An 18,048-nucleotide genomic window follows, 5' to 3' on the forward strand; every position below is an offset into this window, starting at 1 on the left:
GAGAGGCAGGCAGAAAGACAACACAAAACATTCTTTTTCCTCCCTCCCTGTAGAAGGGAAACCTTGCTCTGGCTGCCATTTCTAGACAGGGCCTCAGACTTTTCCTATGTGACTGGTTTGAAGGGTGAGAAATACTTTTTAAAAAAAATCTGAAGAGTACTTTCTCACTGTCACAATGTCTGTTTCTTCTCTGAATTGTTCCAGTTTTTATGCTGCTGTAGGAAGGTGCTGCCGTATTTTTCCCATATGTGGGTGACACTGTGTGTGCTCCCGGAATCCTCTTCAGCTACGTAGAACAGGACCTCGCTATTTCTCACATGCTTAACCTCTTGAAGTACATTTTGGGAGGAAATAGGGTGTATTCTTAAGGGATGAAGTTGGCAGAAGCTCCATGTGGGATTTGGCTCATGCTAATCCATGTGCCTCTCTCTGTGAAATGTTTGATTTACTGGAAAGCAGTCATATCTTGAGATGCATTATCTTGAAAGCGGACTTGATTTTAGTAGAAACTAGCAGCCAAGTCTTCAAGAAAATAAATGTTCATGAGCCTGATGCACTTTAGAAAAGAAGATATTAGTAACTCATACCATTACACAGTCTAACAAACAGGAAAGTGAAGTCACACAGTCCCAAGCAAGCCAGAAAAAGCAAGACACATAAAGCTGCTCTCATTCGCAGGAAGTCCCTTCTAAAATCTGTGCAGGTCTAGTATTTTTTAAACATAAAACCCAGCACTTTCAGGTCCCCTACTTTCTCGGTGCGTATTTAGTAGGAGGTCTACATCTCCTCTCCCTGTGGGATACTCATGGCCACAATGCTGTCCCTTTGTGAGATACAAGCATCCGGCTCACACCTGGCACAGAGGAGGTACTCAACGCAAATTTGTAAAAGAAAACAAGGTTAACAGGAGGATGAACCTGATGCTTAGATAGTTCTTTGGCACTTCTCCCTTTTATCACCACTTCAAAAGGTTTTCCAACAAGCTCATCCAGGGACTACTGGCAAGATGGGGAAACGCCCAAAGCTTGAGCAAGAGGCTCATTCCACACCTGAACAGCCATGTTCTTTCACATGCAGTTCTGCACATGCAGTTTCTTTGCCCTTCCCGTCTGTTCTGTTTCCAATTCCAGCTCATCCTTGAACACTCTACTTAATTTCGCTTCTTGTTGGTGACCCCTCCCCGCCCCAGTCAACAGAATTCACTCCTTCCGAGGGCTTCCCTGGTGACTCAGTGGTAAAGAACCCACCTGCCAATGCAGAAGGGTTCCATCCCTGGGTCAGGAAGATCCCCTGAAGAAGGAATTGGCAACTCACTCCAGTATTCTTGCCTGGGAAATCTCATGGACAGAGAAGCCTGGCGGGCTACAGTCCATGGGGTCGCCAAGAGTCGGACATGACTAAGTGACTAAACAACAACACACATAAACACGCAGCTGCTTATCCTCCCACTGAGGAGAATTCAACAGGGTATACACGGCATTTAGAACAGAATTAAGAGGAAGTCAAGCAGGTCTTGCCTTTTCGTCCTGGTACAACTTGTTGACGCTCTCCATCTGAAAGTTGTGGCTGGACTGGATTTTGTCCAGCTGCTCCCGCTGCTTTTCCAGCTCCCCCTGGAACTCATTCTTCTTCATCTCCACAGCCCCTCGCTCCGCAGCTGCCCTGCGGACCCTGCCTTCCAGCTCCACAATCCGCGTCTGCAAGGACACCACAGCGTAAGGACCATGTGAAGCTATCCTCAGACCAGACTGCCACGTTCCCTCAGCAAGACCACACCACAGCCCCCAGCCGGGGCCAAGTGTGTTCACAGCGTGTCCATTCCCACCTGGTGTGTCCCCAGGGCTTGATCTTCTAGGTGAGTGGTGCAGATGCTCCCACAGGCTATTCTAGAGGCTATTCACTTCTCTGAGCATCTGTGTGTCTACTGTGCGTCTCCATGGAAACACCACCACACCCCTCACAGGGACTTTGCCAGGCTTGATTGAGGCAGGTATAGGCACACCTCATTTTATCGAGCTTCACAGGTATTGTATTTTTTAGAAATTGAAAGTATGTGGCAACCCTGCATGGACCAAGTGCGTCAGCACCATTTTTTCCAATAGCATTTGCTTACTCCGTATCTCTGTATCACATTTTGGTAATTCTCATAATATTTCAAATTTTTCATTATCATTATATTTGTTGTGATGATCTGAGATCATGATCTTTGAAGTTACTAAGGCTCCCTAAATGCTTAGATGATGGTCAGCATTTTTTAGCAGTATTTTTAAGTTAAAGTATGTACTTTTTTTTTTAGATATAACACTACTGAACACTTAATAGAGTACAGTATAGCATAAATATAACCTTTTATGCACTGATAAAAAAAAAACTCACATGACTTGTTTTATCGCACTATTTGCTTTATTACAGCAGTCTGGAACTGAATCTGTGATATGGCCAAGGTCTGCCTGTACATAAAATGCTTTATGCATTACCTGGTGTGAGCTGGCGCTCAAATACTTAGTTTCTTTTCCTCACTAACACAGCACTTGAACACTCTTTATAGGACACAATTTCTGAAACAGATTGAGTTCTCTGGACACCAAAACCCCATGTGCCCAGGTAACAGGGGTCCAGGGGAAACTCAGACAAAAGCACTACCACTGCGGGGGCAGGCGCCAGAGGAGTTCAGAAACGCTCCTAGGGGACGGCTTTCCTGAGAACTCAAGCCCCGCCACCAGAAAGACTGGCTTGGAGTCCCAGCTCCCCTCGTCCTTCCTCTGTGAAATGGGGTGGGGAACAAGATCCTAACCTGACAGAATACAAAAAAAGGTAATGTATGCAACGTACCCTTAAAGAAACATTATTCTGATACCTGTTAAAATGATAAGGAAAACTTGATTCAAGCTGCTGCAACAGGGGTCATGACTATTGCAGTTGAGAGAGAAACCGCTCTCAATTCTGAGTACCGCAGAGACAGCTGAGGATTTACAGCCAAAGAGCAGGGACAAGGGGTTGGTAGATGGAAAAGTACTAAGAGGGTAGGGGGAGTCTTGCTAAAGGCACGCCCATCAAAGATAATGCATGAGGAGCTTGCTCGGGCATCAGGGGTGGAGGAATGAGTTAGCAGGATTCTCTGCTGAGCCTGGGCTGGGCAGGCCAAAAACAGGATGGCCTTGACAAGACTGAGGCCTTGTCAAGAAGGGGGCTCCACAAAGCCTGACTAAACCGTGGTCAAGAAAGAGTCCTGGCTGTCGCTCAGTACTGCTGGCCCATGACAGGTGGCAATAAATAGGAAAGATAAAGTTATTACTATCAGTAAATGATACTGGTAAAGACTGGTACCTCTAAACACATTTCTCACACCCACTCTCCAAATACACTACCCACACCACTCAGGTACTGAATGTGGACTGGAGGACCAGAACGGGCTGTGGGCAGGGTACTTGAGCTGTTTTCCCAGAACCAGCCCCAAAGGCCTAACTAAAAATTGTTCACTTACAGGAAGGGCAGACAGGCATGTCCTAGCAGCAAGCCTAAGAAGTCACAAGGGGGTCCTCGCCCACCCAAGAGCAGGGCTGGTGTGGAGCCAGGCCTGAGGCTGGGTGTTGGGCCCTGCAGAACATGCATTACTGTGCACAAAACCTTAGGTGCTGATAAACCACGAACTCCTCAGAATCCAGCACCCAGCAGCTCTAAATACTCTGTGACACCCACACAAACAGGACCAAGAGAACACCTGGAGATCCACGCTCCGGGAGCTGGCGATCCAGTAGTTGAAGCCCAGGACAATGATACAGGCCACCAGGGCAGCCAGCACGAGCGGTGGTGACTTCATGCTCCGACGTCCGTTTCCCAATCCCATCATCTCAAGGGCCGGGCTGAGAACCTGCCGAATGAGAACAGGCACACAGGCCTCAGTACCAGGACTGCCATGCCCCGGACATGCCACATCCATCACCACAACCAACAGGAAGGCGGCCTGCCCGAAACACAGGCTGGTGTTTTCTCCTTGAAACACAGAGCTGTCGGCAGAGAGGACTGTACATAGCACACCCAGAGCAGATGATGTGTGCCCTGGGCAGTGCGGCTAGATCCCTGGGACAGGCCTGTGGGAGTGGGCACCATCATAGAAACCCATCACACACCGGCTCAACACTGCGGGCAGGTAATAATTTCTCTTATGCCTCAGTTTTCCCATCTGAAAAAATGGGGATAACTATAGTTTCTTACCTCCCAGTACAATTTGAGAAATCACCATCTCTGTAAGCAGTAAAAGCAAATATTAGTGCTTCTACATCACATTAGAATGACTAGAACGACTCCAGGGACTTGCCTGGTTGTCCAATGGGTGGGACTTCACCTTCCAATGCAAAGGGTGAGGGTTCAATCCCTGGTCAGGGAGCTAGGATCTCACATGCCTGACCATGAAAAAAACCAAGACACGGAACAGAAGCAAAAGACTTCAAAAAATCTTTTAAAAATGAAAGAAAGACTCCATTTCTCATTATTCCGCAAAGAAGTCTTTTTGATCTGATTCCTAACAAGGGGAGGGTTTTCTATTCTTTGATAAAATTGTCAGTGACACCCAATTACGATATTCCCTGAGCCAAGCAGGAAAGCCTCCTGGAGGCGTGTGAAGCCAGGACCGGAAGTGCCCCGACTGCCTCAGAAAGAGGCATTGGCCCAGCTTCCTTTGAACACTGTTCTCTCCCTTCTGAGCCCATATCTGTGCAGCACAGCCAAGTCAGGAGACTTCAAGGGCTGCAGGGAGCATCAGACTTCTTGAAAGAAACAGAAACACAGCTGACAAGGAAGGAGTCATGTTTCTGCTCCTGGGCTCCGATCCCAAGCCCAGTCTGGCTGGATCCCAGCCCTGCCCCAGCAAGGGTAAGGTTAGTGAACTGTTCCAAACGGCTTTCGCTGAGCCAGATGAACAGGGCCTTATCAGAAGGAAGGCAATGCACACAATACATGTAATCAACGGGCTCCCTCACAATAGATGTGCTTTTATGCCAAGTGAGGCCAGCAATGGAGGACGGGGAAGAGGTGGTGAGGGCGGAAGGGGAGAAGCAAACGGGGGAGGAGGGGAAGAGATACCACCAGGGACTCAGCTCTGAGGTGAAGTTCCTGCAGGTGAGGACACAGGAGAACTGAGAGCCAGCTCTCCGGTACTTGTAGCTGAGTCGTGTCCCTGGGAGACATCCTCTCTCTCTAGGTACTGGCGTGGGAGCCAAGAAGGGGATGTAAGAGCAATCTAGTGGAAATCACGTAAAACTAAGCACCCCCAGAATTCCCATGCATAGAACTGAGGGCTGAGTCCAGCCTCCATTGACTGGTGCCTTCTTCACCAGTTCTGGTCTCTTGGGACAAAAGAGGAAAATAAGTTTTAAATTTAACTGAGAGTTGCTATCAGCTAGCACTGTATGTACTAACAGAGAGTGATGCTCAGAAATACTAAAGTTCCAGAAAATTCTACGGATCTGCTGAAAATGTGTCTCCACTGCTTTATCATGTTTTTGATCATGAAAGTCTTTCTTTAAAAAAAAAAAATATATATATATATATATAATTACAAATACAATTGGGGAGAAAAATCACACACAGTGAAGTGTAAAATTAAAAGTCCTCCTCTTCCTACTTCACTGGCTGTTCCTTCTATTCCAGCTGCTCTTAACCCTCAAAAGGCATCAAAATAACTCGGGACATTTCTTAAATCACCAAGAAGTAGGCCCACTCCTCCTTTCTCTATGAAATCTTTTGCCCGTAATTTTTAGCTATTGTTGGTGTTTTCAAAATAACCTAATCTCATCACTCTTTGTTTCTAGATTTTGCTTAAATTTTGAAAGACATTTCCTACTCTAAGTTTAGATATACATTTACCCATATCTCCTCTCAACATACCTATGGGTTTCATATTTATATTTAAGTATTTCATCCATTTGGAATTTTTTTGACCCAAGAAGTAAGGAAATACAAAGAAAACTTTTTTGGTTTTTTTTTTTTTGGAATGCCCAGCCAGTTCTCTGAGCACTCTCTTATGGAATAATCTATTTTCACTCAGTTCTCTGAAAGGCCGTCTTTGTCACATGCTTAAACCCTTGACAATACGCTTTTAGATGGGATCCTTACTTGATCTTTTGTTATACCTGCAGATGTGAGTCAGGGTGGTATACCGTAACTCTGAAAACAATGTAACTCAATTCTCACTTCAAGGAAGTTACAGATGATCATTTAACATTCTTCTTCCTTTAGCCAGTCAAAAAGTTTAGTGAACAGCTCTGACAGGACAGGTTGTCGTGCTAGCAACAGGAAGCCAGGGCAGCGTTAAGAGATCTAACTCAGAACCCAGTGGCCAGAGTCAGACTTGGCTCCACCTCTTAAGAACCACAGAACCCTGGACTGTCTTCCTCAGAGGGCTTAAATGAGGAATACAGACCAGAAAAGATAAGAGACATGCCTAGAACCACAACCGACACATAGTTTCAATGGCTCAGGGAATGCTGACTATCATATTAGAGGCTTCCCTGGTGACACAGGCAGTAAGAATCTGCCTGCAATGCAGGAGACCCAGGTTTGATCCCTGGGTCAGGAAGATCCTCTGGAGAAGAGAATGGCACCCCCACTCCAGTATTCTTGCCTGGAGAATCCCATAGACAGAGGAGCCTGGTGGGCTACATTCCATGGGGTTGCAGAGTCGGACATGACTGAGCAACAGTAATCATTATTAGAGATGGAAAGATGAATAACAAATCATTTCCAGATCTGGCCTTTTCTGCCCTTTATAAGAAAAAAGTGATGAATGTCTTCCCTCCTCAATTGTTCTACTTTATAGCAACCAGCCATTCCTAGGAACCAGCCATAGGAACCAGCTCCTCCCTCAACTCTGCTGTCCACTGAAGCAGCAGTCACTGCCATCACCTGGGCTGACTCACAGATGCTGCTTCTGCAGCAGACATCCTAGACTAGGACCCTAGTATGCAAGAGAGAGGTTCCAGGAAGCTGAGTACAGTCTCAGAGGCCCCTCGCCTGACCCAGCACTTGGCAGGTCAGTTGGTGTGCAGCCGCCCAGAGGGCGCAATAAGGAGAGCCCCGGGCTCCCAATGGACAGAGGGCTGCCCAGGTAAGAAGATGACCATGACGGAGAAAGGGCCAACAGTGACCCTTCGTCCTGCAACGTGCCTCACCCAGGACTTCCAGGATTGCAGAAACACTGCTGCCCAAGACGAAGGGAGTCATGGCTGGGAAAATGTCAAAGCCTAATGAAGACTAAGGGCAGGCACTCAAAGTCAGGGTTGTCAAATGTTTCAAACGCTCTACCCTCCTCCACTTTAGAATTTATACAGACTGGGGGTGACAGAAGTGGGTCGGAGACAGTCTATGTCAGACAGATTAACAGTCATAATTTAGGCTTCAGAATGTGTTTTGTCTTATATTTGATTATAGTCACTTGACATACTGAAAAAGATTAACCTAAATCAACTAAACTCTGTGAAATTCCAGGTATATCTGCATTAAATGTTTCTTGGCAAGTTGGAAGAGTCGTTTTTAAAAAAATGACTGGCTCAATTAATTTAAGCAATTCAATCTACTGGTTAAAATTATTGTTGCCTTTTAAGCAAAAATGTTTATAAGAGAACAGAGACTTTTTTTAAGAAAAACATAAGAAAATGGGCAACTGGTTAAATACATGAGCCCTTTGAACTTCCTAGTTAAATAATCTTTCCATTTCCTCATTTTCACGGAGATTTTTAATCATATAGGCAAATACATAAGCAATCAAATCAGATTGACTTGTTTAACCAATGTCATCACTACAGGAACAACACAGCTTCTCCAAACAATATGGGAGCTGCACCTTAATTCCTTCTCAGAAGAAATGGCCTTACCAGGTGGGCGGAGGGCGAGAGCCGGAAGTGCCCTCAATGGAGCCAGAAGTGACCTGAACAGAGTTCAGAAGCCACCTCAGTGAGCAAACAGATTGGAGGATGCCCCACTTAGCGCTGAGGTCTCAGGAGTTGGTCACCAACATTTTTTTGGAGGGTTCAAAGATATTCCACCCCACCCCAAGAATGTCTCCAAGGCAGAAGTCAGCATACTGAGGCCTAGAGCCATTAGCAGCCCATTGTGTAAATAAGGTTTTGGTGAACACAGCCACGCCCAGCCCTTGAAGTACTGCCCACAGCTGCTTTCTGCCTACCAGGCAGAGTTGAACAATTGACACGGGGATTTACTCAAAGGGTTAGAATGAAGACTGACGCAGTTAGATGTATCATTATCTGGCCCCTCTGGGGAAGTCTGTAAACTCCTGTCTAAACCATTAGGGTTAAATTACAAGTCCATTGAATTCTCCTTTTAAATTCTTATATTCTTTTAAAAACTTACTAGGAAGTATACAATTCTCCTACTCCCACTTTCCCAACCCTCAATTTGCCCCCAATTCTAGAATCTAATAGTTTAGAAAGAAAAACCTTTAACAGCAGGGTAACTACAATAATACCATATCACGCATAGTAAAGTTGTAAGAGAGTAGATCTTAAAAATTCATCACAAGAAAAAAAATTTTGTAACTGTGCAATGATGATAACTAGATTTACTGTGGTGAGCATTTTGCAAAGTATACAAATAATGGATCTTTACCCTGTATACCTGAAACTAATATGTGATGTCAATTATGCTCAATAAAATGTTTTAAAAAGAAAAAAATGTCAAAATTCATGTGCATATTTAGGGCTATAGAGTGAAAATACCAAAGAGTGAGATGGATGAGTGAAAATGAATGAGAACCAATTCCATTGTGTTTCTTCCAGCACTTGACTTTCTGCAGAAGGGCCAACTCCCCTGTGGACGCCACAGCTACACGATAGCAAGTGTTCCCAAATTCCTCCTCTTGTTCGGGAGTCGGCAAGCTCCAGCTTCAGGGCAGAATCCTGCCAGCCACCTGTCTTTGTACACTGTCTAAAAGCTCAGGTTTCAAGCTTTTTTATTGAAAAAACAAAACAAAACAAAACAAAAGAATAATATTTCATGACACGAGAAGTACATGTAATTAAAATTTCACTGACATAAATAAAGGTCTGTTGGGACACAGCCATGACCATTCATTTACATATTGTCATGGCTGTCAGGCTATGAGAATTGTGTAGCTGTGACACAACCCACTGGGCCTACAGAACCTAAAATACCATCTGGCTCTTTACAGAAAACGTTTGCCAACAATTGCTGTAGTTCACAGTTCTCAAAGTATGGACCCTGGACCAGCAGCATCAGCATCACATGATTATAAAGTTCTCCAGGTGATGCTGATACAGGTCAAGATTGAGAACTGTGCTCACCAGAGCTCACTGGACAGGTCTGACAAGTGCCTCTTATTCTGGTCACACTCAATTATTTTTAAGAAGCAGAAAGGCATGTTGGAGAGAGTACGTTGTTTATCTTTGGGGAAACATTTCTATACTGTTTAAACATTTCCATACTGTTTAAAGGTTGAGTTTGGATTCCCCAAACTTCCTTGGCTTTTGGCTACAGTCCACCAGGCCCCTCTGTCCATGGGATTCTCCAGGCAAGAATACTGGAGTGGGTTGCCATTTCCTCCTCCAGGGGAGATCTTCCCATCCCAGGGATAGAACTTGGGTCTCCTGCATTGTGGGCAGATTTTTTACTGCCTGAGCCACCAGAGAAGCCCCAGTCAGAATGAAGTGATCACTAATTCCAGAGCAACAATGGCTTCTACAGGACCCTCCCTCACTGATACAGAAAACAGAGAGGAAAGATAAGGTATCATCTACCTGCTGCATGGATATAAATGACAGAGAACATTTTGATGGGCTAGACCCTCCAGTTCTGGCAGCATCAGAATCAGAGAAATAGCTTACTTTTTTTTTTTCTAAAATCATTAGTATATTAAAATTTTGTCCAAGAATTCACCAAGGCACTATTTTTAAAAACTAGTAATAGCAAATGAGCCATCTTGAAATTACAGCCCAGCTGATCCTCAAAAGACTACAGTCCAGTCAACCCACAGAACCAGAAGCAATAACTAAACGATGGTTTTACGCTTGCAGCTGATCTGTTATGAAGCAACAGATGATCAAAACATAAACTGTTACATGAAAAAAGTTACAAAATAGTAATGCTCATATCCCATTTTTGTTGAAAATTTTTAAAAATATACTCAATAAATCAATCGTCGTGAAGTCGCTCAGTTGTGTCCGACTCTTTGTGACCCTATGGACTGGGGCCCACCAGGCTCCTCCATCCATGGAATTTTCTAGGCAAGAGTACTGGAGTGGGTTGCCATTTTACATTTTTCTATAATAGAAAATGTACAGCAAATGCTTATAAGGAAAGATATTTACAAGTTGGAGTAAGAGAGGAGGAGATAGAGAGGAACAGAAAGAATACAGGGCAGCCCATTTCTGACCTGGTGACGCAGTGGTTCCTCATCTCCTCCCAACCTCCTGTGCTCCCCTGTAAAGGCTTATCCCTGTCTTCTAAGGCTAGTGTGAAAATTAAATGAGAGCATGTACTTGTCACCAAGCAAATACTAACTGAAAAGAACTGCTGTGGTATTAACCTTTTTTTAAATATAGTTATTTATTTGGTTGTATCAGGTCTTTGTTGTATCATGTGGAATCTTTTGCTGTAGTGCATGGACTCTCTAGTTGTGGCATATGGGCTTAGGAGTTGAGGCATATGGACTTAGTTGCTCCAAGGCATCTGGGATCTTTGTTCCCTGACCAGGGATTGAACTTGGGTCCCGTGCATTGCAAAGCAGATCTTAACCACTGGACCACCAGGGAAGTCCCGGTATTAACCTTTTAAAGTCTCAGTTTACTCATTAAAAAAAAAAAAAATGGGGAGTGCGATCAATTATACCTGCATTCACAGGGTTCTTCTGAGAATCAAATGAAAGAATTACCTGAGACTGAAGTGAGAGAAACAGCTGTCTACCAGCAGGGCGTATGCACCCCAGAAGGTGTAAAAGACGCTCCATCTGGGCTGGGGGAAAAATCCTAGAAGTTACATTTATTTTTGTCCAAAAAGTAGAATAGCAACTACGTTTAGTAATGTAAATATTACACCAAGTTAAATGTATTATGTGTACACTAATTACTTTACACTGTGTTACACTGTACTAATACTACCATGAAATACTAACAGTGCTAGTAAAAGCAGGAACTGACTGCACCCTCACAAAGTCACCAGCCCTCTGAGGTACCTGACACACTCCTTTGACTGGGCAAGCATACAATGAAATAGATGCACAAATTAAAACTAAACTCACAGAGGATATGAAGCTTTAAGGTTCCCATAAAAAGCACAGATTAAAGCTATACTAGTAAACGCAAGCACAGGTGAACAAAAGCCAGGGGTTAGGAATGCACTTCCCACCCTGAGCCAGCTTCATCTGTGCGACATCACCAAGTAAAAACAAGGATGTTGTACTCAGATCTAACAAGATCCAGACCAAAAAAACCTCAAAGTTCAAGGAGTATTTGAAAGAGGGTTTTACCTCCACAATGATTCCAGCCCTAAGTATATACTGGATCTTGAGCTACAACATTAGCACATGTACATTAATTTATAATTAAGTAACAAACACACATACAGAGGAGTACTAAAAACTGGTCTTAAATGAGATCCAACTGACATTATGCTGTACTAGTTAAATTTTTTTTTTTTTTTCTAACAAGAATGAACAAAAAAGCTTGGAAACCACAGCAAACTATCTCATTATACAGTATTTTTACATATGTGTTCTTCCTGTCAGCACTAGTTAATCATCAAAATCTTAGTGAGAGGAAGTTTTATTAATGCAGTCTTGAAAGAGAATAAGATCACGATGTAAAAATCTGAGAAGGTGTGCATTTTCTTTCCTGAAAGTGGCTGACATTTCTTTGTGAAGCAAAATAGGCTCTCTGGGAATTTTGGAAATAATCCTCAAACTTCAAGCCACGCCTCTCTTTCAATGTAATTTCATCAGTAACTTGGAAAAGTCTAGAAAGCAGCCACACTCTAAGACCATCTTGGGGGAGCAAGAGAAATGCCATTCACATTTTGTTAAGGTGAAAGCCCCCACGGCGCAGCAGGCAAAGAATCTACCTGTCAGGAGATCCCTGGGGGAGAACACAACAACCCTCTGCAGTATTCTTGGAGTGGACAGAGGAGCCTGGCGGGCTATCGAGTCAGACAGAGCGACTAAGCACAAGGGGATGTCAAGACCATTCCCTCTACTTTTGTGAAGTTTTAGAAAATAATGCTAACTGAGTTTTTCTTTTAAACAAAAAGAAAAGTGATTTTTTTTCTTATCCCAATTCCCCATTTCAAGTCATTAAAAAAGAAATCTTTTCCTAAAGCAACTATTTTTTTCCCCCACAGAAAACAACAATAATACAACTGAATTAAAGCCCCAGGCACAGGGCCTCTCCTCCAGTTCCTGCCTCCCCTCACAGCCCCTCCCGGACTGTTTAAAAGCAGGGCCACACTACCTCATGTTCCCTTCCACTTCACTGCCAGTGATGGGATCCTACTCGCTGCCCAGCAAGACAAGTTGAAAGCGACACCCCGCCTTCCAACTCTTCCCACACAGGCAGTTTCCCCAGGCTCTGCCTGGCTATCCTTTGTGCTTCAGATGCAGAAAGCTGGCCTGCAACGTTCACAGGATCAGCAGTTCCCTTCTGGCTGGGGGAAGGTGGACATACAAATGGACTGAAGCTGGCCCTGGGCCTGACACAGTCAACCATTCTCATTGCTGTTTCAGCCCCACCCCTGAAAAAAACAATATACACGCAAAATCTTTTCATTCCCTCATCAATAACTGGACCAGCAATTAGAAAACAAATGGCACCCTTACTTTCTAATAGCAATGTTCCCAAATGCTGACCTCCACCCCTCACCCCCAGCATTCCTGGCTCTCATCCTTGGTTTTTCACTTCTGAGCAAAACCAATGGGGAGAAAAGGTGATATCTTCACAGGAGAGGAAAATAAGTCTTGAAGTGTTGTTTTCTTTAAACATTCTAAGAATTCAATGTCTTTTCACCACTGACTCCTTAAAAATTGAGTTCTGACCTAAAAAACACAAGTCTTAGCAAGCTCCTGGTTTCTATTTACAAATAAACTTATTCTTCACAGTAGCCTGCGCTTAGCTTAATCTTCTCTAACATAGGGAGGAGGAGCTATGGATGGATGCTCTAGAAGACCCACAAGTACCAACAAGGGATTCAACTTCTCAGGCCCCATGCTACAAAAAAATTCAGGAATACTAAAACTGCCTAAATTTGAGTCAGTCTCGTGGCCATGAGCCAAACAGAGTCACTCTAAAGCTGTTAAACATGTAATCAGGTTACTGGACTACCTTACTCTGCCCCTAGGATTGTCCCTCAATATTTGCATTATTTAGGGCAATTGGACCTTGGAGATCACAAACCAGACAAAGGAAATCTCAAAGCCGTGAAAGTCACACAAGTTTGGTTTTGCAGATTTGGAAACGGGGTATCTCAAGCCTCACCACGACTTGGCGAATACAATGATTCTAAAATTCCGCTACAACGAATACTCATCGAAACAGGTATTTTGCCTATTTTGTTTTACCGAAAGACAATCATTAAAAATATTAAGTAGGGTGTGACATATAAAGAGTATGTAAACCCAGGAGACTATTTTTACGGCGGAGCAGAAGTTTTGTGGATCCTCCACGCCGCCAAAGTTGGGAAATACAGGTACAGAAGGAACCCGGAGCATCCCTGAGACGGGATTCGGAAGAGCTCCGGCAGTTCGCAGACCGAGGACCCGGTGTCAAGCTCACCTGCCAGGACGCGACTGCTGCCAACGTGGGCACCGCGGCGGCCCGGGGCGGAGAGGGAAAGAGACGAGCGGCGCGGCCAGCCCGCCCTCCCCATGTGCCAATCACGCCCGCACCGCTGCCACTAGCGCCACTTTGGGGATGCTCGCTTTCGACTCTGGGTGCCGACGCGCGTGACACAGCTAAGAACAAAAAGAAAGGCCCCGCATCGCCCCAGACCGGCCTCCTCAGGGGAGCCCAGCAACGGAGCGGAGCCCGGGAGGCGGAACGCGGCGGGTCGGGGCGGCCCCGGGAAGGAGGCTCCAGCGCTGGGAGGTGCGGGGCCGGCCTCGAGCCCACTCCGGTAAAAGGCTGCGGCCCGGGCGCCAGCCGGGGGAGAGCGGGTGTTTCCGGGGCCCGGCGCGGGGTCCTTGGGAGCGGGCCCCGGGCCGTGGAGGGACAAGGAGAGAGAAGGGGGCTGGGGCGACCGGGGGAGGGCCGCCAGGCGTGCGCGCCGCCTACTCACCCCCTGCCGCGGCTCCGGCGGTTGCTCGGCGCTGCGGGGGCCCGGCTCCCTTCTCGCCCGGGCCGCTCTGCCACCGCCGCCGGCCTCGTGCTCCCGTCCGCCCTGGGCAGCGTCCAGCGCCGCCGCGTTCGCGGCCTCCGCAGCGGCGAGTCCCCGCCTCTGGCCAGCGCCCGCGGCGCGCGGAGGAGACGGCCTCGGGAGCGCGAGGAGGCGAGGCCGGGACCGCGCCCGGACTCCCGGCCCCGCGGTGCGCGCGCCCTGGCCCGCGGCCGCTGAGCGGCGGGAGCTGGAAAAGCCTGGTCGCGCCCCCTCTCAGCCTCCTCCCCAGCTCCTCACCCGAGGCTCCCGGCGCGCCTTCGGGCCTGGGCTCCGACAGACCAGCAGAGCGGTCTCGATGCTTTTAAAGGAGGTGAGAAGTGGCGACGGAAAGAAGGGCCCCGGGAGACCGCCCTCCTCCCCACCCCTCAACGTCCCCCACCTCCGGCCGGGAGGAATTTTCCGGAACCCAGAGCCGACCGCACCCATTGTCACACTCCTGGTCTTGCTCACGTCTCTGGTCTTGCTCACGTAGTCCTGGCCGAAACTGCCGAGTATAGAGGGGCCAAGGAAAAACAGGTATTTGGGGGATCTTTACTCACAAATCTGTCCTTTTTCTTCCATCAGCCCTTCACAGGTGGGCTTGATCTTCCTAAAGCTATTATCTCTCAGCGCTCATTTTGTTGAGCGTTGGGACACTCCCAACTGTGCAGCAGAGAAAATCCCAAGGCTCTTGGGTGCTGCCCAAGCGGGATCCTCTAGGATTTTCTCAGAATGGAGCCTGGAAATCTGAAATTTAAACAGCACCCAGGTGACCTTCAGGCACACGCAAGTTTGAGAAGCACTGTTGAGCCACACCTACCTGAGAAGATGCCACAAAACTAGTGACATATAGAATAACCATATGAGAAATGGAATATTTCCTGCCATATCAGTAAATAAGACTGTCATTGTCATCAGCAGTTGCAGCCTGCCAACGTGAGCCTGTATTCTAAGGGAATACAGGAAAAAGAATACCAGCAGACTTCAGACCCTCCCCACAGTGAGCCCAAGGGAACTTGGGATGTGAAAACACAGAATACTGGCCCCATAGCTGAGATGTATATAGAAGAAATTATTTTAGTGAGCCGAGACTCTTGCATTGTCTCATTCACAGAAAAGCACAAACTTTCTTAACTTGGGATATCTGCTTTCTTTAATTAACAATAATCTTCTGATGTTCCAACTAGCTGCCCTTTGTTGCAGAACTTCTATAAAACCTGGCTGTTCTTCTCACCTCCTCACAGCAGTTGTCTCAGAGTCACTTGAGATACTGTCTCCCAGACTTGAACTCCCCAAATTCCCACCAAATAAAACATAACTCTCAACTTTTAGGTTGTGAATATATTTTAAGTTGACCTGTACTAGGAAATTATAAAGCAATGATTCTTAACCTTGGTAGCATGAGCCAGACATTCAAATTATCTGGGAGATTTTAAAATATTTAGATACCAGAGTCCCACCTCTAGAGTTCTGAGTCTGAACATTAGTATTTTTGTTTTAAAGCTTCTCAGATTGAACATGTAGCCAGAATTGAGAACAATTTTCCTAGAATCATCTCTTTTTGAACGTACCTAGCTCTAGTATCTGAGAAAAGAACCCCCTGGCTCATCCCTCCCAAACCCCAACTCCAAAAGACAAACTCCTGAAGGAACTCTCACAGTTAAAACTGGATTCAACCAGAACAGACCCCTTCAAAAAGTTAAGGTTCCTTACTACCACCTGAGCGTGGATCTCCTTAACGGCAGTTACGAGAGCTTTTATGAGTCCAAACCTGAGTCATGAGCTGACAATAATAACCCCTTTAGAGTGATATTCTAGTATATTCCAACATGATGTTTTCATTGCCCATTGTTAGACTGCCACCTGGTCAAAATAAGTGTTCAAAAGCTATGTGTGTGTTGACCATCAGCTCTGGCTTGTCCTTGGTCTTGACTTGCAAGTCTTGCCTCTGATCCCCTATGAACCTTCAGTGACCATAGTCAGGGTTTTAGAACAGGCGCAGTATCTTCCCTTAATGCTCTTTTTGGCTCTCCTAGTAACACTTTGCTTTCTTAGACTGCGAACCGTAACTTCCATCTCATTTGCCTCTAAGTATGTTCCCATTAGTGTCTGTGATTTATCAGTGACTAATTAGTCAGTGACTAAGCCAGGGATTCTTAATCACTTTATAGAAGAGGTCCATATGTCTAGGTACAAGGGAAGCTGGCTAAATTAACTACATCTTTACTGAGAGGGAATCATCCTTTCCAAGTTTCATGGGGATCTTTATGGCAAAATTTGGAATTAAAGAGTAGTTCTTAAAGTTCTTTTAAAATGCAATATTTATATATGCAGTGTTGCATATGTGAATTTGGATTTACATTGCTTATAAAGTGCTCTTCTATTTCCTCAAGGCTTCTCATCCAGAATGTTTAACCTAATCAGTTGCTCGCCCTAAAAATTCAAATGGATAGCTTTTGATTAAATAAGGGCTTCCCTGGTAGCTCAGATGGTAAAGAATCTGCATGCAATACAGGAGACCAGGGTCTCCAAGTCAGGAAGATCCCCTGGAGAAGGGAATGGCAACCCACGCCAGTATTCTTGCCTGTAGAATCCCATGGACAGACCTTGAGGTCACAAAGAGTCAGACGGGAGTAAGCAACTAACACTTTCACTTTCAATGATTAAATAATGTGCGAGGGGCTGTTGTGGTTGGTTGTAGTGCGCCCCTGTGTGTTGTCTGTTTAGCTCTCTTTCCTTCACTAGCTAATAGCACCCTATGTTCATACAGGAACCTACCTCCTACTCTCCAAGGGATACAGCCTTAGTTGGACTGTCAGTCAAAGTGATGTCCTCTCTAGCTCAAGGAATAGACCATTGTATCAGTTTTCTATTTGCTACCCTAACAAATTATCACAAACCTAGAGGGCTTCCCTGGTGGCTCAGAGGTAAAGAATCTGCCTGCTAATGCAGGAGATGCAAGTTTGATACCTGGGTCAGGAAGATCTGGAAAAGGAAATGACAACCCACTCCAGTATTCTTGTCTGGGAAACCCCTGGGACAAAGGAGGCTGACAGGCTACAATCCATGGGGTTGAAAAGAGTTAGACACAATTTAGGAACAACTAGGTTGTTAACAACAACAACAAGAGTTAAAATGACACAGTTGTGTTGATCAAAAAATCTCACTGAGCTTTCTGGAGACTCTTAGGAAGATCAATTGCATTGCTTTTTCCGGCTCTTAGAGATTGCTTGCATTCCCAGCATGTAACCCCCTTCTTTCATTTTACAAACAAGCAATCTTCAAAATCAGTAACATCTTTCTAATCCTGCTTCCATAGTCACATCTCTCAGATCCAGCTGGGAAGCTTTCTTTGCTTCTAAGAACGCTTGTGATTGCATGGGTCCCACCCAAATAATCCAAGATAATGTCTGTGGCTGGACTCTTAATTTAATCACATCTGCAAATTCTCTTCTGCCATTTAAGGTGACATTTACAGGTTTCAGGGATTAAGACATGAACATCTTGAGAGGCCATTATTCTGTCTACTACAGACTCCTACCCTCAGCTGATTCATTACACTCTATTCTTGGGATAAGCAAAGCGATGACCCAAAGACGAAAAAGGATCCATGTGCACGTATGTCAATGATGGTACCCATCATTTTTGGCATGCAGATCTGTGGGGCTGGTTCCTATG

General features: G+C 45.5%; 1 protein-coding gene across 5 annotated transcripts in view; it reads right to left on the minus strand.

Annotated features, from left to right (window-relative positions):
- The window catches only part of GOLM1 (golgi membrane protein 1), a 59,982-nt gene extending 45,253 nt beyond the window's left edge, over window positions 1-14,729 (minus strand). Inside the window, exons 1-3 of one of the 5 annotated variants that reach the window (XM_027550152.1) lie at window positions 14,629-14,729; window positions 3,722-3,871; window positions 1,518-1,697 (exon numbers count right to left, since the gene is read on the minus strand). In XM_027550152.1, the coding sequence (XP_027405953.1) occupies window positions 1,518-1,697; window positions 3,722-3,850 (309 nt within the window). In that variant the 5' untranslated portion in view covers window positions 3,851-3,871; window positions 14,629-14,729. Of the gene's footprint in view, window positions 1-1,517; window positions 1,698-3,721; window positions 3,872-13,790; window positions 14,088-14,292; window positions 14,493-14,628 lie in introns of those variants that run through there. The other 4 variants (XM_027550153.1, XM_027550151.1, XM_027550155.1 and 1 more) reach the window with 4 other exon arrangements.
- Window positions 14,730-18,048: the final 3,319 nt, after the last annotated feature.

The sequence above is a fragment of the Bos indicus x Bos taurus genome, chromosome 8 (assembly GCF_003369695.1).
Source record: "Bos indicus x Bos taurus breed Angus x Brahman F1 hybrid chromosome 8, Bos_hybrid_MaternalHap_v2.0, whole genome shotgun sequence".
In the NCBI taxonomy this organism is placed as follows: Eukaryota; Metazoa; Chordata; class Mammalia; order Artiodactyla; family Bovidae; genus Bos; species Bos indicus x Bos taurus.